Below are 19656 nucleotides of genomic sequence, written 5' to 3'. Positions count from 1 at the left end.
CTGGTGATGACTCCTCCCTCTCTCGCACTCCTCTGGCGCTTCTTTCCTTTCCTGTCCCCGCCCAAAGAGTCATAGTCCTGGGCCGTGCTGTGACATCACCCCCTGGCTGTATTACCTGTCGTCACACTGGCCTCCTCAGAGTCTGTGTGCCCTCCCGATCCAGATGTGTTCGCTGCTGAGTCAAGTTCTGTTACCCGCGGTGTAACACCAACAGTCCCACATTGCTCTGAGCTCCCAGTCTGAGGAGATGGTGGGGCCACTACCTGCACAGCTAACTGAGCTAACTAGCAAACAGCAGCTAGTAGCTACAGCTGCAGTAAAGAGAACAGCAGTTAGTAGTTATACTGGTGATATGCTGCCCCCTAAGTGTTTGGAGTGACCTTTGACAGGTGGCCAGTTCTTACATAGTGCGCCTTTAAAGTCTATTCGTGGTACTGCTGTATGAGTCAGTCAGCAGCTAACAGCGTCCTGCTCTCTCAAAATAATTCAGTATAATGTAATCCAACCTGACAGTCCTGCAGTAAATCATGAAGACTCTCATGTTCAGTTTTGACTCGTATTCAGTAATCATGCCAAATACTGAATTCCCTATCGCACCTCTGTATCACATCACTCAGTGATGTGTTTCTGACCAACAATGGTTCTGCTAACAAGGCTGAAAAAACCAGCATTAAACCAGCGGTGAGGAAGAGAAAGTATGAATAATATCACTTGTTGAGGAAAAGTGAGCTGGGTTGATTTATGCAATGTGATATACCATGGGATTAAGATAATGATAGCGACTAGCAAAAATTGCTTTGTCTCTTTGACACTTACTGAGCTGAACACAATACTTTTGTTCAGTGTTCTTGTTGTTCAGTCATGTTTTATGTGTACGTGGAGTCAGTTTAAAGTAAACGTCACTGCATGTAAACCAGTTACAATTATTGATGTTTTGCTTTTGTTCTTTTATGGCCAAAAGCAGAAAAGACAGTGGTGGCAGCTTCTTCTGTAACTGACTGTGTTAGACAGGTGCTAAATGTCTCGTATCAACCACAGGCCCGAGAACTGAATCTAATCGTATCGCAGCACATTTTGTGATATTGGCAAACACTGTATCTACAAATATAACTGGTGATTTACACCCTGAGCAAATTAGTACAACAGTTAGTATTAACTACTAAGGCCTTGGTTACACATGGAAGTTGAATAGCGTAACACATAGTCGTCATCACAGTATCCGTCATACGTTTAGAAATGGAAACAGTTTCCTGTCAGTGGTATTTTGTCTGACAGAAAATTACACTACAGGAAAAATCAGCAGCATAAAGACACAAGACGAGTGCAGAGCTACAGAGCCGCTGTGCCGCCGCCGCCGCCTCACCTCTATGACTTCACAATAATTAGCAGGCGAGCCTCCTCTCTGTATTAAATCAGCACCATGCATTAATTCTAATCAGCACGTGTAGCCAAGCTTGACCAGCTGGGCCCCAGGGGCTGTACCGACTGTCTTTGTCTGTGTGTGTGTGTGTGTGTGTGTGTGTGTGTGTGTGTGTGTGTGTTCATCACGTACACAAGGCCAGCCATGCTGAACCATGCTCTTCAAGGTTCACAGCAGCTCTCTTGCTGCAGCAGAACTCTCTGTGCACCTCTTGTCAGAGCAGGTGGTCTCTGACCTTTGCAGCAGCAGACTCCTGAACACACCTGGCTGAGCTGCTCCTGGCGAGATCACTCAGTGCATATCAGCTGACATTTACTGTTATTACCTTTATCATGCTGGAGGGATTTCCCCTACAAATATGATCCTGTTTGGCGGCTTTGACTGTGAATATTGATACAAACTGATGTCCAGGAAGTGACCATCCCCTGCTGTCAGATACACACCTTATTGTACTGTGTGCTCATCACTCTTACTTCATACCAGAGCTGCATTTCAACTGTATTAATTAACTGCTAATGCAAACCAAAGTACTCCTGCTGCTTCACATTCAAAATGTAATACAAAGTGTTGTACTCCTACACTATTTGATAAACAGGGAAGAATGGAACAAGAAGAAAAGTCCACAGTGGGCTGTCAGAACTGCTTTTCTTCAACTCATCATCAACGTAGACAGCTCTTTAAACCACCCCTATGGAAAACAAAGTAACTATGTACCTTGGACTTGAGGGCCCAGTACTCCTCTGTGCCGTATTCCACATGTTTGAAAGCAGTCAGATAGTCGTAGCTGATGACGGCCGTCTAGAGACAAACAGAGCAGTGACATGTAAAGAACTGAGGAGTGGACAAACAATCATCACATGAGCATAAGCAAATATTTAAGAAACTGTGTAGTCAGTCAATCAGTTCCTGTGGTCAACTGTCTGTGTTTGTTAGAACCTCTATCTAAACCCAAAGTGGACACGTGTGCCCACTCTATCTTTCAAAATTAAATGAAATAACAATTTAATAATATATATAATATATAATAATATCAAATATATATATATATATATATATATATATATATATATATATATATATATATATATATATATATATATATATATACCTATTATAAAAATATCTAATTTTGTTCCAGTGAAGACTGATGTCATTGATCAGTGGTCGAGCTGTTGACAGGTTTTGATCTGAGGTAATGTTAAGCCAGAGTTTTGTGCGTCACCACGTGACCAAACATAGCTGCCTAACCCAAATCTCTTTCTAAATACAGGCCCCATGATGCAAACACCTGCAAAATGTCAATGGAAAGCATCAAGACAAAAACAAAGAACATCTTAAATGTCCAGGTGCATCAAATCCACAATCCCCACATCAACACTGTCAGGGCAGAAGTGTGCAGTAACTCACAGTGAGCGCAGCTCTCCCAAAGCGAATGACGCTCAGGTCATTGAGGTCCAGCTGTCTGTTGTAGAGGTAAAACCCAGAGGAGGCAAACACCGCTGTGGTCAGAGAGGAGACCTTGAGGAGTCGACCAGCCATCAGAGGCACTGTGGGAGGAGGAGGACATACATGAGGAAAAGTTCTCACAAGTGATGGAGGTTGTGAAAGAGGTGTGATGTGCAGAAATCATCTGTAAGCAAGCAGAGCTGCAACAATTAGTCGAGCGAAATAACTATTTTGATAACAGATTCATAGTTTTCCATCAATTTTCAAGCAAAAATGTGCAAAAGCAGTTTCTGTTCCAGTTTCAAGAAGTGTGAGGACTCGCTGCCTCAGACCGTAAATGAAGAGTCTTTGGGTTTTGGAACAAAAGGAGCGATTTAAAGACTTTGGGCTCGGGGAGGTTGTAATGAGCATTTTTAACAATTTTTGTGAATTGTGAATTGATGGTGATGATAGTGCCACCCTGTCTACTGTCTGTTCTTATAGTGTTTATGCTACATATTACTATCACAGTTTGTACATGTGACTATTACTCAGCAGGCTACCACCATATTACATTTAACTTTATATCATATCATTCCTGTATTTTAGCTGCTCTAACTAGATTTCGTTTCACTTCTGCTATTTTGACACACATCTGTAAGAGCACAGTCAGAGGGACTCTGAGATCTAACAATTTCATTGCCTTCGACTGCTTCACTTTAAATGTTGTGTGCGCGACAATAAAAGAACTGGAACTTAGTGAAATGTGTGGATGATAAAGTGTTAACTCAAACAGAGCCAGCAGAGGGCGCTCTCCGGGAACAACAGCTCTCAAGTCAAGCTGTTGCAGAAATGAGGAGTGTTCTCACAGCCAGCAGACAGACAGACAGCAGAGAAGTCCTCCCTGTACAACACCCAGCGCAATCATACAAATACCTGGGTGTTGTGCTGGACAATAAACTGGAGTGGTCTACAAACACGGAGGCAGTCTACAAGAAGGGCCTGAGCAGGCTCTGCTTCCTGAGGAGGCTCAGGTCCTGTAATGTCTGCAACCGGAGCACCATCTTCTTCGCTGTGGTGTCCTGGGGTGCGGGCATCAAAGCGAAGGACGCCGACAGACTGAACAAACTCATCAAGAAGTCTGTTGTTGGCTCTGAGCTTGTCACCCTGGAGGAACGGCACAGGGAATCATTCCTACCTGGTGCCATCAGACGTTATAACGTTCACTCCAAAACACACAGATAATGCTCTCTAAATTATTATTAATGTAAATAATAATAATAAAACTGCACCTTACTCTCTCACACCTTATGTTCCTCTTACCTTTTCTCTTCTACCTCTTATTTTATAGCTACTTAAGCATTTTTATTGTATATAATATTTTATTGTTTCTATGTTTGTATTTTGATTGTATTTGTACTTGAATGTACTCACTGCTATGATAACCTAATTCCCTTCGGGGATTAATAAAGTTATCTACCTGACACCCTGAGCCCGGCTCACCTGCTTTCCAAGTCTCTGATGCTGTTTCTAAACGGCTTGGAAAAAGCAAAGACAGATGCATGTGGAGTTTAGGGCCTATTGTAAAATTCTGGGCTGATAACGATGTCTGAAATATCCATTTAGCTGATACCAATAAGTTTTTCTTTGTTGTTTAATATGTTTGTGTTGCCAGGTGAACAAAGAAATGTAAAGAACAGCTCCCTACTCAGTGAGAAGAATGTTTCAGCATTTACATAGTGTTTCAAAATCTGATGGCAGGGATGTCACAAGCCAGCAGCTCAGGAATGTGACAGCAAACAATGTATGTAACACACCAGGTAAACATTGGTGAACGTCACCTTGTGTGCCGACAGGCTGGTAACAGTCAACAAGGTCCAATATCTGCCCATACAGATGCTGGGCCAAGTCATCAGTGTACCTTCAGCTACAACTCACTGTGTTCCTGCACCAGTAATGCATCTGCTGTATGAAGTCTCAAGTTTGTTTTCTTTTTCAGTACAAAGGGACAACAACTTACATCTGTTTGTACAGCCCTGTGTTGTAAAATGACAACTAAATGCACTGTGATTAACCTGTAAATGTCTCAATACAGTTACCTTTGGAAATTGGAAGAATTGGGAGACACACAGGATACAAGAGGACAACCGAAACCAAAACAGCAGCAGCAGATATCTACATGTTTACTTCCTGAATCCTCCACTGTGATAACCAGGCTCTCTGTAATACATGTACAGTCTTAAAACACAGGCTGAGCTCATCCTGATGACGTCATCAAAGTTAGTCTGATTTGAGTAGCACTGAACTTCATCTGGGGAACTCAGCTTCACCATGGTGCATTAATAAATCTAGCAAACAAACGCCTTCTCGTTCAAGCACACACGCTTGTGTGTAGTTAAATCACAGACGGTACATGCTGGACATCAGCAGAAGCCTCTCTTCAATTCGGCATTCACCCCAAACAGACAGTGACAGTTTTTCTTAGAAATCATAACCCTCAAAGCAAATCCTCCTGTCACTCCCGCAGAGCTGGATGTATGTGGAAGAAGGATGACGAGGAGGAGGGTGAGTGCTGCTTGATGGTGTATGTTCAGGTTATAGCTGTGATATGTGTCAGGAGCAGTGACTGCAGCGCACAGCAGCGTGTGTGGCGCCTGTTACCTAAAGATGACTGAGGCGTGTGTTACGTAAAGACGTGCGGTGTGTCGCAGCAGCAGCACTGGACCTTCCTCTGTCAGAAACAAGCGTTAAACACGAAACATGCTCATTCAGTTAGCTGTTAGCTTACCAGAGTGTCCACACGCCTTCTCTCTGTCAATTACCGGTTTTTTGTTTTGACCTCTTCGGCTTCACTTTTACACGTGAGAGCGGTGCATTGTGGTTGATGTAGTTCTACGCAGAAAGGCAGCTACAGTTAAATGTGCTATCCGACCCGAACAGTTGGCTCACACGGACCCAGGTGCTGGCCTGTGTGTGGCCCGTCACTCGGGTGCAGGTGTGTGTGCTGGTCCAGCAGGGTGTGAGTCTGTGGGTCGCTCCGTGTGATGCATTAGAACTACAGCTCGGGCGAACACGATGACGTTTATCACACGCGTCACACATGATGCCCAGCTGTTCACATAAAACAGGATTGGCTCCGCCCATATCCATGACGTCAACCGTGCTTCATTCAAGACAAGTGGGAGCTTCTGGCCAGTGTCCAGTGTAAAGAGCCTGTAACTGATGGAGCCTGTTCAATATATTGTACCATTTTTATACAGATGAAGGAAAACATATTTCACATGTTTAAATTGAAGGGATAAAAATGACTTGCTGTCTTTGAGACACTTTAGTACTGCAGGATTTTCAATGGTGGTAAGCAGTTAACAGGAGGAAGTAATATTGTGTTACATTTAAGGTAAAGAATGTTCTTTTAAACTTACCAACATGTATGAAAGTCTGGAATTATATCAGACACAACCTAATCAGGTGACATATGTGTTGCAATACACACACATCATTAGTACATCCAGAAATACAAAGACTAAATCTCAACATCCAGATCCTCAACTGCTTAAACATATAGTCTGAAACACTGTGAGCAGAAATAAAATAATGCATCTTGTCAAAACAGATGGAAAGGCTCTGTTGGAGCTATTTGTTTGTTATTTTTGCTGATAATAAGTTGTATTTTTTGTTTGATTAAATAAAAAAACAATTTGAAATAAATCACAAAAACCAAAGGAACGTTGAACGGACATTGAACTTTTCTTGCCTGTGTACATTACAAGCCCATCGTGCAGCTGTGGCTCTTTGATTTTTATTTTGAAGTTTGATTTAGATTACCTGACAAATGGCCACTACAGGCTCATATGTCTGACTGTGAAATATTGAACTGGGTGGGAGTCAACAGAGACCCCAAACATTACTGTAGAGGAGCACATCTTTATATCAGTTTCTAGAACCTTTGCCAAGATGGTAAAATAAATCACTCAAGAAATGATGTAGTCTGACTGTCACACTGTACTGCAACAGAAGGGAATCCGGATATATGGATTCAGATAGTCAAGTTTTTGAAAAATGATAATAGACTTTGAATTATGTAAATTGTTGCCTGGTACAAATTATATTTCAACATATTCTGTAACCAGCTTCATCCCACCACTGACCGCTAACATTACATGCAGCTCGTGCTTCCAAGCAATCCTTGTTTTGGTAACAGAATAACCATCAGCAGCCATCAGCTGAACTTAGATCTTGGTAACAGTTTGGTCAACAGACTTGAAAATATGTTTGGGGTTGGTTCAGAATGTTAGTGTTTACACTGAGAGGAGCATGATCCAAAATGCCAGTTAAAGTCATTGCCAGATAAGAGATTAGTGTCAATTACAACCAACCCAGTGGGCAACAGCTAAAATTGCCTGGCTGACCTTGGATTTATGCGCCTGCTTGGCCCTTTTATGCAAAGGATAACCTGCAGGAGTGTATTGCCCCCTGGTGCACAACAGTAGGCATGTCCACAGACACTAGTGGAGGAAGTCATCAGATTTACTACCACTAGATTTACTTATTACTTTACTTTTACTGAAGTAAAACTTTTAAAACCACAAGATAAAATACCACAGTACACGTAAAATACTTTATCCAACAACATAACACACAGTGGAATTAAACACTTTATTATTGCCATACACTGGGAATAAGCGAGTGTTTCATGAACCTCGCAATGTTAGAATTAGCCTGTTTACTGTTGATGTTGTGTGACAGGATGGTTACAGGAGGTAAAACAGTATGACCGATAATAAATAGACATTACTACTGGACAACCCAGTAAAACAATGACAATAATGCTCTGGCCCAAATTCACTGATGGTGTAGGAACTGTCTCCACTCATAGAGACTTAAATATATACACCAACACTTGTGTGCTGCAGTTTTCTTATGGTCCTGAACATAATGGCAAAAATTTCAAATATCAGGGAGCTGAAGCAGCAAAAACATAGTCATAGTGAATCTGGGCCTGAGAAGAAGAAGCACATGTTTGTCTGTCTCATTCACACAGCGGTACCACAGAACTTCAGTCTATTTCACTGTCTTTGTTCAACTTTTGCACTCCATATGGACGTCTGTTCCTCTGAACCTGGAGCTGAAAACACACAACAGGCAAGGCAAGATTAGGATGTGATACATACAGAATATCAATATTTTCAGGTTCATCCTCACGTCATTTTGAAACTATCATGTTTGCTACAGATTCCAAAAACATTTTTTGCCTTTGTTTTATTCATGTTTCCATCTGCTGATACGTCAGAGATTTCTCTAGGTTCGTGGAAGACTCAGGTGAATGAATTTGGCATGAGGGCTGTCCTCACAAAATATGAAATTTCACATCATATTAGACAATTTTTGTGTCCGTGTACAATAAGCTGGATGGCTAGAGCAGCAACCATTAGGTCTGGGGAGTCAGTAGTAGTAGTTAATTTTAATGCTCTCCACATTGATCTACATTCATCTGGCTCATCATCATCATCAGAAACTCCAGCAATCTGAGCTTCGATTGTTCCATTAATAAAGACCTCTATACCCACAAGACCTTGATTGGTGATGGAGGATAAGTGTCCTTTTACCTTGGCTCCCTCCAGCACGTGCATGTCTTTCTGAAGTGCGTTGTTCAGTCCTTCCTCTGATGAGAATCCAACCCAGCAGAACCCTCTGTGGAAGCCCGTTTCTTTATCCTGGCACAGCACAAAGCACACAGTCAAACACACAAACACAAGCAACTCATGCAAGATTTTGAAGGTTTGGCAAGAATAAAAAATCAAACAAGATTTTCACTGGGATGGATCAAGAAGTTTTGAGTCTCTGTGTACCAGACTGACAAAAGTCAAGGAAAAGCTGCCGGACAGATGAACACACTCAAAAATCTAAAACACTGAAGTATGAAGAGAATAGAATTGAAAAATTGCCCTCAGTAATGAAAAGTATTATTCATTAGTAGTGTTATTAGTGGACAGTGATAGTACAAGGCTGTTAAAAGACAATTACAATATATCAACCTTTATTCTCACTGCACACGCCAAATATCAGAACTACAGGAAGCAGTTCTGCATCCAACCAGTGCACACAGCTGTGCACTCTATCAATGACTTTATGTATAGAATCAACAATATATCAGCACAGTAAGAAGAGGTGTCACTGTGATATATGATACAGTACATCTATGATTTATACAGAATGGACAGATCTAATATATAGCACACATGTTGTGACAACTTACAAATGGGAGAAGACACTTCCTCACAGAGCCGAACTGTCCAAAGTACTCCTTCATCTCCTCTGAAAGACAACAGGTCCATGTCATGTTCTCCAGCACACACTGATTTTATTGTGTTTAACTGGACAGATAATGTCTCGATGTCTGAGCTACCAGAGGTCAGTTTATTGAGCACACATGGCTTCAGCTAATGTAGTATAACCTCGTCTTATACAGCAGTCCAGCCCCGAATGTTACCTTCACACAGTCACAATGTTAAAGTGTTGTAATGATCACATCTCCTCACATGAGGAGGCTTCATGTTAGCTAACACAGTGATGGCGAGGCTGCGTTCATCACGCAGCGACGTATATAAACCACAGTGAGCGTCTACAGACGCAGAGCTGTCTGTCACTATGTATCAAAGACAGTTTAAACAGGTTCATTAACTCACTGCCGGCCACAGTCCATGGGATTTTAGACACGAACACCTCGAAAACCTTCTTTGACGGCGCCGCCATGTTTCGTCCTTGGTATGCCACTCTGACCTATGACGCAGGGTCACGTGACGTACACCGGTACAGATACGTCACAGAAGAATAATTTAAAAATTAACTCGATCATCTTTCTTACATTATTTTCATTTCCTACGTGTATATTGTTTGAACTGTTTAAATAAATCGAGGCGAAAAAGCTCCTGAACAGACTTGAGGTCAAAGGTCAGTGACGTCATGGCCAAGATGGCAGCCTCCATGGTGGAGAGTGGAGAAGATGCATTCAGGAAAATATTCAAGTTTTACAAGAGAAGAAACCCTCCGCCGGATTTCAGCGATGTCATCGACTTCTCCAAAGGTGTTCCGAGTGACAAGGTGAGGGGCATGTCGGGCCAGGACCATGAAGACGGAACCATTCACCAGAATCACGTGGTTTAGTCTGGGTCTGACTGACAGCTTGTTGAACATGAGCACTCTTATAAATAGCTGAATAATAAAAATGAGCAGAAAGACACCTGAAAGCACGTGAATCAGGACTGTAGATACTAGCTGATGTTGCTCACACACTTTAGAGAAAGTAGTGAAACCATAAATGTAAAACTACAACACACAGTTAGAGAAGAGAAGAAGAAGAGACCAGACACTTTACATTAACAACCTGCAGGGTTGTTATGGAAATAACATCTCATACAATGTCATTATACCATGGTAACTATCATTATCTCTCTATATATATTAGTATAATTTCACAGTGTGGTGTGTCTGTGATTGATAGATAGTTCCAGCTAAATTGGACCCTGCTGCAGTGAGTGACGTGGAGGCTGCCAGGGTTGGATTACAGCCTGTCAGAGACTGGAGAGCCTTCGGGCTGCACGGCTACCCAGGTAAACACAGGACAGTAAAGACGGTGAGACAGAGAGATCTTTAACACGTCTTCAAGATCTTTTATCAAGCTCAAATACCGAGAGCTCGACACACTCTTAGATCAAGACTTAATTTAGTATTTACTTGGAGAGAAAACTGAGGTGGAGTAATAAACATGTCATGTGACACATTTTAAAGATGCTGAATGAACAGCACACTTCCAACAGACATTCTCTCATGTGGTGTTTTGATGTTGTTGGCTGAGAGCATGTCTAACACATCATTACAAGATCTCCCATAGGCTCTCAGCTGGGTTGAGAGACATTTTGTTTCTGTGACTCAGTACTGTACCATTGTGTGTTGTTTAGGATTCATCTTCATCTCCAACCCATTCCTGCGGGGCTCCCAACCCCCCTGGGTCAGACAGTGTCTAAAGACCTACCCCCAGAAGCCCAACGTCTGCAACCTGGACATGCACATGTCTCCCTCTGACACCCAGGACATCTGGGGCAAGAGTGTCCAGGGCCTCAGGTGAGACTAGCTGTTGTTCTCTCCCTCTGATTGGATCTGTCTGACCAAACCTGGGCCATCTAACTGATTTTAGTTCCTGATCATCTTGCAGGCGTCCACAATATACTTTTCAGGCAAATTGTAGAGACTGCGGTATTTAATGTCCTCTTACGTCTGTTTCCAAACATCTGGTTCTGCTGCAGCAATTTTCCTTTTAATAACTGGCCACTGTGAGTCTGACAATGTTATAGCAGCTCTTTAATAAATACAGTAATTGGTGGAATACTCTTCCTCTGACAGCGTTCAGTTGACATGCTCATTAACAGTGTACTGGTCCCAGTTCCCAGCCCCCGGCCTCTGTACAGTAAGTGCTGTCTGTGTTTGATCCTCTACACAGGCGCCCCAGCCCTGGAAAGAGAGAACCAAAGACTCTCCTGGAGAGACTGCGCTGGGTCACTCTAGGCTATCATTACAACTGGGATACCAAGGTAAGAATGAATGCCAGTATTCTGATCATAATATCAGTATATTTACATTACAAAAATACAACTGACCGACAGACAAAGGGTTCAGAGACAGGGTCATCATAGGTGAGGTGAAATGCTTGATGTCAAAAATTAAAAGTGAGAAAAAAGAGCGTTACATCGTAGTAGTCATGTAAAGCCTCAAGTCCATTCTGTTTGTCTCAGTGCAGAAGGAAGTAAAACAAAGTAAATAAATCACTTACAATTCAAATAACATTTCAGGTGTTTGTGGTATTTTCCATGTTTTTCAGAAGCATGTAAAGAGAAAGTCAATAATTCTATCATATAAATTTATGTGACCATTCAAATTTGGCCAGAAATTAATTTTGCTTGTTGCAATTCTCACTCATTTTGTCTCTTTAACTCTTACATCTGTAATATTAGCTTAAAATGTCCAAACAAAAACTAAAAGAGATTACAATCCCATTGTCTAAAACCACTGGAGTTTATGTGGTTATCAACTTCCTCGTGGGCCATCAGGAGAGTTTGGACACACATTGTGTACCACCTGTGCCATTGTTTCAGTACATTTACAGTTTTTTAGATTATGCTTTTATTTTGAAAGATTTGGTCAAAAGAGATGGTGCACAGGCTTATGATTTTCAGTGAGTTGTTTACTTTACTTATACATAAAAAGTCATGTCGTTAAACATGTGACAGTCTGTTATGACGTGTCTCTTCATGTTGACCAAATGTTTCCTTCACAGACTTACTCGGCCAACCACTACACTCCTTTCCCAGCTGATCTCCACCTGCTGTCCCTCCATGTGACAGCTGCCTGTGGCTTCCCGGGGTTCAACGCAGAAGCTGGAATCCTCAACTATTACCGATCTGATTCCTCTCTGGGAATCCACGTGGATGAATCTGAACTAGATCACAGCCGACCACTGCTGTCGTTCAGGTGAGAGGGGAGAATTAAAGTCTGCTGAGAGGAAGTGATTCTCCAGAGACTAATAATATGCCCTGGTTACCTACAGATAAATATTCTAATCCCCTCGCTGTTGTCGTCTTACTTGGTAGTTTTGGCCAGTCAGCCATCTTCCTCCTGGGAGGCACCTGCAGACAGGACCCCCCCACCGCTATGTTCATGCACAGTGGGGACATGATGGTGATGTCAGGACAGAGCCGCCTCCTGTACCATGCTGTTCCCCGCATCCTTCCAGCACCTCAGGGACATCCAGCCTCAGAGATGGAGGGCTGCAGTCTGGGTTCATCCCTGCAGGACAGCACTGTGGTGCAGCCGGTGTCAGAGGAGGACTGGGCGGTGTGCTCCAGGTACATTCAGAGCTCCAGAGTGAATGTGACTGTCAGACAGGTGCTGGGGCCTGGGCAGAGCTTCCCACAAACACCCTCTTCTCACCAAAGGACTGATGCAGGACAGCCAGGAGGGTACCACGATGACCCAGCAGATGGAGAGACAGGGAAAAGGAAAAGGAGTAGTAGCTGTGACTCTGTGGAGACATGACACAGTCCTCCTTTGCAGTCATATTGAATTACTTGTCATCTTGCTGAAATGCAGAAGCCACTCATGTCTGATGTGGTCTTAATACTGGGTCAGTTGTTAGCATTTGTAAATACAGTGGTCTACTTACTGAGAACAGGAAGGTCCAACCACCTTCTACTGGCATGTCTGGGGTAGCAAACAGAACCATAACCCACAAGCAGGTAGCAAAACCAAAATGTAGTCAAGCCCGTAAACTTTATATTGATTTGTTATGAAAATCCCCAAATTTGCAAAAAAAATAACTTAAGACTGAAATTTGGGGAAGTTTGTACAAAATCCAGAATGTTAAACAAACATCATCATGAAGAACACTGTAGATGTGTGTGACGTCAGGTCTGTGAGTGGTTCAGTGACATCATGAGATCAGATGTTATCAAACTACACTCACACAGTCCAGATTAAACAGTATTTTCAAAACTTAAACTGTGGCTGTTGTTCATTTAGTCATGAATAGTTAGTGTTACAGAGAAGAGATGGAAAATACACACACAACATTTTAAAATGCTTCCTGTAGGTCACAATATGTTTTCTTTTTTTTTATTAGACCCCCTATCAACCATCACTTGTTGAGCAGATCAGTTGTTAGTTACAGTGTCTGCAGGAGGAACACACATTGTTGCATTTCCAACTCCAGCGCATCATCAGAGGTACATGTTAGATCATTATATCCGTCCACCAGTAACAGGCTTGGAATGAAATTAGTTAGTCACAGCACAGTGGCATCGAAAGATGAGAAATAGATGAGAAACAGAAGGCATATAAGATGACTTCACACACACTGCATATGCTCATCCAGTCCTCATTCATGGGAATGCATCAATTATTGTATATGTGAAAGATGATTTAAAATAAAATTGGCAAAAGTGCAAAAAGGCAACATCAAACGAACTTAAATAATCACACTACCAGATATTAGCATGAGAAGTGCCACAGCAGTGCTTCTGATTGGTTCCTGTTTCTTCTGTTGAGATGGAGGCTGCACATGTTTTTATAAAATATGTTTTAGTTCATTTCTTATACATGAGGAAAACCACTTTATATCATGTTACATTTGGGTTTTTGTGCTCATTATAAACCAAAGTATGCCATCATATCAATAGAAATATATATTAAAATTCATATTTAATACTTATCCAGCATTGAGCTTTCATTCTCATTAAAAGCCCCTTGCTGTCTGCGCCGTACGCTGAGTGTTCATGTCAAACGGTACGAGAAGAAGAATGAACTCATGTCCTCAAATCTCCACGGATCCATTCAACCACCATTTTGGCAACGTCTCTTCCTGCATCCAGAACGAAGGCGTGGCGGAAACTGTTCTCACACAGTCTAAAATCTCCATGTGGGAAGTCCTTCTTGATGTCATGATAGTACTGAACAGGGCACCAGTGGTCTGTAGCTCCATAATAAAATATCAGCTGAAAAAGGGAACACACACATGGTTGAATACACAATAACAGCTGAAAAGAACACAAGTAAACCATCTACTCACAAGTCAAGCAAACACGTCTTTATGTTCCATGTGGTTATCCAATACTGACTAGTAGCTGTTGAGTACAGACAAGTGTTACAATGTGATGGCACAGGTAGGTCTTTCTTACCTTTTTGAGATTTTTCTGAATGGTTATGTTGTCTCTTTCCAGAACTTTCCTCATCTCCTGCCCACCCATGTACATAGCATTAGCTACAAAGACAAACACAATCACACTGATCTAGTCATTGCTTTATTCCAGACATTCTAGAAATATTAATCCAGCAACAGACACGTTTTGCTTTAACTAGTATGAGGTAAATGTTGTCTGCACAATGTAATGGCTATAGAATAATGACACCATACGCATTTAGATTGGTTCCCTATAAACATCTACGCTATTTTGTCTGCCAACCAGGGTCAACATCTCCCAGGACAATAAAAGCTGACTCGGGATCCAGTCCAGTTGGTATTCTGGCACCATTTAATCACCATGCTTTCATATCTCCATTATAGACCAACATGACCAACAAACAAATTGATGATGATGAAAATAATAATAATAATAATAATAATAATAATAATAATAATAATAATAATAATAACAATAATAATAATAATAATAATAATAGTTGCAGCCCTACACAGAGCTGATTTAATACCACTATAACACATTCTCAATAAAGAGTGAACAGTATACGCATCAACGTAGTAACGAAGCACAACCAACCTGCACAGTCTCCACTGAGTAAACCAACAGTAGGCTGAACCACAGTGTGGTCCAGAGAGCGGATTCCACCAAACACCAGTTTGATCAGGTTGGCTTTGAGGCTCTCAGGCAGCAGAGAGAGCAGGAAGAGAGGCAGGTAGGCCACATAACGCATGTGACACAGCACAGGGGTCATGACTTTCCCCTGAGGAGTCTGAGCCATGCGCTCAATGGTGGGAAACAGCATGACGGCCTTCAGAATCTGTGTTAAGACATAAAGGTTACAAAAGACACTTTTCAGCGTATCCCTTTCGAAGATAAAGGGATAGGTGGTAAAAGATTCACTCTGAGATAAGAACATGTAGATTATAGACCCCCCCCCCTAAATATAAAACAGTCATTTAATAAGCTTCCTTTTAGCATGAAGGCCGGACACAGAGGGATGTTTGAACAGCATCTGGCAGACTGCTCTGTTTAAGACTTTTCTAGGTACAGGTGTCACTAACTCCTCTTCATCATGTCATCCTGTGGCCATCAGGCCGATTTTGAGATGGTGACTAACCTTGAGTTCAGGATCTCTCTTCATCAACTCCAGAATAATGTAGCAGCCGATGGAGTGTCCCACCAGGACCAGGCTGGTTTCTCTGGGAACATGTTTCCTGAGGAAGGCCAGCTTGTGTTCAATCTGCCCGTTCAGACCGAACACATCACCCTCTGCTGCTGAGGAGGCATCTGGATTAAAGAAAAGTGAAAAATCAGAACTAGCAGTGTCTATGTCTGGACCTTATCTCCACTCAACACAATCCCCAGAACAAAATGTTGGTGTCTGTAAACCACATATGTTCATATTTGTACGTTTCATATGTGTCGTATCAACATTACTACAATACCTGGCATATAATGCTCAAATTATTCATATATGTGCTGACTTCATGTCAGGAAGTGGATGGTGTGGGGTGAAAGACAGTTGGGTGAGATGGCTGTCGTGGTCACTGTTTGAGATGGCGTTTCAACATTTGTAAGTGTGAAACTTCAGGATATTTATAACAAGACGTCGGGACAGTTCTCACTCTTGTTAGTGGCAACAAAACTGGATATTTTTGACTAGATGTCGGGACAATTTGGAGCATCACGATGTTTCACTGTGGACATCGTCATATGCCAGTTCCAGAGACATCACCCAATCCTAGTTGCAGCATAAAGAAACTTAAACATAACAACCCCAAACTTCCAGATATGATAGGTGTGATGAACATTCAACTGATTATTCATGCACCCTCTTCCAACGTACTGAGGTCAGCCTGGGAACCCTGAGGTGAAGAGAATAATCTGTACCTTCTATCATATCCATGGAGTCTGGTGGCACACAGTGGCCAGCATGGCTTACAGCCCACACTGGGTGGCGGTATCCAAACATACTGTGAAGTGTTTGCATGAAGGTTGTGTAGAAGCCCACAACACCTGGGTTACCTGTATGGAGACAGCAGAAGTTTAGCATATTTCCCTGTTTAAAGGAGGGTGAATATAGTGCTGGATTGTTTCCAAAAACCTGCTCATTTAAATCTATCAGGCAGCACATGTCTCTAATTTCCAAGCTTTAACGACTAAATTATTTTAAAAAATAAATCAGTGTTTAAGTGTTACGGTTTCATCAATGATGGTGTGTATTTGTATTTAACTACTTCCTACCACGGGTTGACCGATATGTTTGTTCAGGGCTGATAACAATACTGTTTATTTGTAAGGAGACCGATAACTGATATTTGGAACAATATACATTAGCAGTAAAAATAAAAATCTTAGTGTCAAAATTGAAATTAACCAGTGAATGTAACTAAAATGTTCTCAAGTAATATACTTAAGTACAATTTTGAGGTAATTTTGCTAAAATGCTTTATATCGGCCCAGATAATTGGCCAGGCTGATAATCACACCGTCACCTTCCACGCATGTCTGTGATACTGTAAATATATAATGTAATATATTAATAATATGTTTTAATATATGGAAGGAATCCTTATATGTTTGACAATACACTGCAATATATTGTCAGTTTGCTCAAGAATACATGATAAAATATAAGGAATGTGTATTTTGGTTATACATGTCTCCATAAAAGAGGGCCTGCTCCATCTGAAGATAATAAAGGCTTGTTCTAAGGTAAAGAAAGCACAATTATTCTTAGATTCAGGTGAATATACATTAATGTAAACATAATTATGAATATTATATATTCTCCATTTCTGACAATAGTTCTCCCTAAATACTACAAACTGGACCGTCCGATGTGAACTAAAAATGAATAAAAAAAGATTTCTTCTTGTTAATACTGTACTTGAGTGCTGCAAATGTTTGAATACATAATAGTCATTAGACTCACCTGGAACGATGAGAAAAAGCACCTTGTGTCCAGAGTGTAACTGACAGGAGCCAAACTTAAGGAGCTCTGTGACGGCTCCACAGCAGTAGATGAAGTCCGTCTGTGGTTCATCCCTGTCTGTCACCATGTTGTCCATCTCATTAGCTCTGAGTGAAAATGATGAGTTGCTACATTTTCATTTTGTTAAGAATAAGTCACATTTAATACAATACTCTACAATACTACAATACTCTGTGAGCATCTTTAATCCATTCAATCACATGGTCCATACAGGTCTGTTGAGGAGGTGTGACTGTATTACTACCATGCAGTACAGCTGGTTCTAATAGCTGGTACAGTTTATCAGCAGGGTCCAAAGGTAATACACTTCAGCACCGTCACAGGTCAACAAGCGAGTCCTGCATGTTGCTGCTGCTCGATCAATTCAGTAAGTTTCCACCAGTGAAGCTTAAACAGCTTTAAAGTGGAAGAAGGAACAACTACATTACTGCCATTTTAACTTATCTGGTACAACTATAGCTAATTTTGTTGATGCCGAATAAAAGAACAGTTGCTTATTGTAAAATTACGTTTGTGTTAAGAGGTTTTTATAAAGCAGGCACCTCCACCAATACGAAGCCGTGTTCAATTGACATATTTTTAAGTTGAGTTTGGTGTGAGAGCAACACTCGTACTGACAGCAAGTTAAATTAGTTACAATCACAACGTACACGGTGACGTTAGCTTAAATCCCAGTCGCTGCTTTTCCGACACTATTTGCCAAATATAACGTAGAATACCAAATAATCTTTTACCTCTTAATAACAGGATGAAGATTAAGATGATATGCTTCCCATTGATTGGTGCCTCCTGTTAGCTGCCCCACTGTGTGAATACTTCCTGCTTTGCACATTGCTGGATTCTGATTGGTCGGTTTTACGCCCGTCCCATAATACCTTTCTTCCTTTAGTTAAAGGGCACAAGCCCGGAAATGAACGTGCTGAATGTGTGAAGCAGGAGAAACTTTATCAAGTTTAAGCTCAGTATACCTTTACACAAAATGTTTTTATACTCATAACAACTTTCAATGGGCTCAATATATTATTTGCACATGAGTATAGTATGCTATATTTAATCAGTTTGACTGAAATATTTATCTCAATGCGTAGTAGGATATACCTGCTGTTCCCTCCTAAGTTCTTTTTCTTGTGGTTTTTATGTGATTAAACAACGTTGTGGTGTTGCCAGTGTCGCAAACAGGCTGATGTTGCACACCGCCCAAGTCATGCACATGACACGACAACAGCACAGCAGTGGAGAGGCAGAGAGTAGACGTACATGTGATTCTGAAATACAGATGTGTGGGTACAAGGTAGAAGAGAGGCACTGAAACTGAGTATTGGTAGTATGTTTAACTGTTATGATCCTAGCCTGGGGTCAGGCTCCCTCCAAAGGGGCCCAGGGTAATTCAAGGGGTTGTGGGAGGATTGATGTGGGGAGGAGGAGAGCATGTTCAGCCTTACAAATCTTAGTGGGTTTAGATACAAGTGGCCCCAAGATGCTGCTTTCTTTTCTTTTCTTTTTTGTTGTAAGGGCTTGTCAGCTTTTTAACAATGCATTCTATTTTATAAGCTTATTGTTTATTTTTTTGTCAAATATCTGAAAAATCATCCATAGCCATAGCTGTAAAAAGTACAATATTTTCCTGAAATGTAGTGTAAAAAATTGTATTGTAGTACTTGAGTAAGTGTACTTACTTTAAAACCCTGGTTAACAGTTGTTACTGTGCTTTAGTTGTGCCTTCCCCAACAAAGTTACAGTTAATCATACTTCACAAAGCACAGTGAACCTGGAGCGAGGGTGCAGTTGCCTCCATATGTGCATAACAGCTAATAAAGTATTTTTCTGTTCTGTAGAGTGTGTTGTGCACAATCAGTGACACTCAGACAAACTTTAGGAAAAGCCCCTCCCTCCCCCAATTTCACTTTATTAGTTTCTGACACTGGGAAATAGGGATTGGATTGGGATTGCTATCTCTGAGCTACTTTTTTAACCAATCACACATATTTAGGCAATTCAATGTGATCTCCTTTTGATAAATTTAATCTAATTTACAGAATATTTTTCACTTCCATTTATTTAAATAG

At 41.3% G+C, this 19656-nt stretch overlaps 4 protein-coding genes across 5 annotated transcripts in view; 1 reads left to right on the top strand and 3 right to left on the bottom strand.

Annotated features, from left to right (window-relative positions):
• adck1 (aarF domain containing kinase 1) overlaps positions 1 to 5770 on the bottom strand; it is a 66232-nt gene extending 60462 nt beyond the window's left edge. The window contains exons 1-3 of the mRNA XM_073482831.1: positions 5634 to 5770; positions 2828 to 2967; positions 2135 to 2218 (exon numbers count right to left, since the gene is read on the bottom strand). Coding sequence (XP_073338932.1) covers positions 2135 to 2218; positions 2828 to 2959 — 216 coding nt within the window. The 5' untranslated portion in view covers positions 2960 to 2967; positions 5634 to 5770. The remainder of the gene's footprint in view (positions 1 to 2134; positions 2219 to 2827; positions 2968 to 5633) is intronic.
• A 1717-nt stretch (positions 5771 to 7487) lies between these two features.
• On the bottom strand, positions 7488 to 9611 carry slirp (SRA stem-loop interacting RNA binding protein). The gene is made up of 4 exons (XM_073483875.1): positions 9532 to 9611; positions 9102 to 9160; positions 8452 to 8559; positions 7488 to 7970 (listed from the first exon to the last, which is right to left on the bottom strand). Exons 1-4 carry the CDS (start codon positions 9596 to 9598, stop codon positions 7902 to 7904), a joined length of 303 nt encoding a protein of 100 aa, XP_073339976.1. The 5' UTR covers positions 9599 to 9611; the 3' UTR covers positions 7488 to 7901.
• Positions 9612 to 9795: 184 nt separating this feature from the next.
• alkbh1 (alkB homolog 1, histone H2A dioxygenase) lies at positions 9796 to 13396 on the top strand. The gene is made up of 6 exons (XM_073484376.1): positions 9796 to 9946; positions 10347 to 10455; positions 10804 to 10966; positions 11343 to 11433; positions 12177 to 12370; positions 12490 to 13396. The coding sequence occupies exons 1-6, from the start codon at positions 9809 to 9811 to the stop codon at positions 12932 to 12934; spliced, it is 1140 nt and encodes a 379-aa protein (XP_073340477.1). The 5' UTR covers positions 9796 to 9808; the 3' UTR covers positions 12935 to 13396.
• Positions 13397 to 13478: 82 nt separating this feature from the next.
• Positions 13479 to 19447, bottom strand: ldah (lipid droplet associated hydrolase). Of its 2 annotated transcripts, XM_073484377.1 has the most exons (7): positions 18325 to 19447; positions 17531 to 17676; positions 16486 to 16620; positions 15713 to 15882; positions 15172 to 15412; positions 14572 to 14654; positions 13479 to 14388 (listed from the first exon to the last, which is right to left on the bottom strand). In XM_073484377.1, the coding sequence occupies exons 1-7, from the start codon at positions 18420 to 18422 to the stop codon at positions 14200 to 14202; spliced, it is 1062 nt and encodes a 353-aa protein (XP_073340478.1). In that variant the 5' UTR covers positions 18423 to 19447; the 3' UTR covers positions 13479 to 14199. The 2 variants fall into 2 exon arrangements, with proteins under 2 accessions (XP_073340478.1, XP_073340480.1); XM_073484379.1 differs by lacking the exon at positions 18325 to 19447 and having other exon boundaries at positions 17531 to 17732.
• Between the last annotated feature and the right edge of the window lie 209 nt (positions 19448 to 19656).

This window comes from Pagrus major, chromosome 16 (assembly GCF_040436345.1).
Source record: "Pagrus major chromosome 16, Pma_NU_1.0".
NCBI classification, from domain to species: Eukaryota; Metazoa; Chordata; class Actinopteri; order Spariformes; family Sparidae; genus Pagrus; species Pagrus major.
The sequence above is the reverse complement of the archived record's forward strand: the minus strand, read 5'-3'. Positions and strand labels throughout refer to the sequence as shown.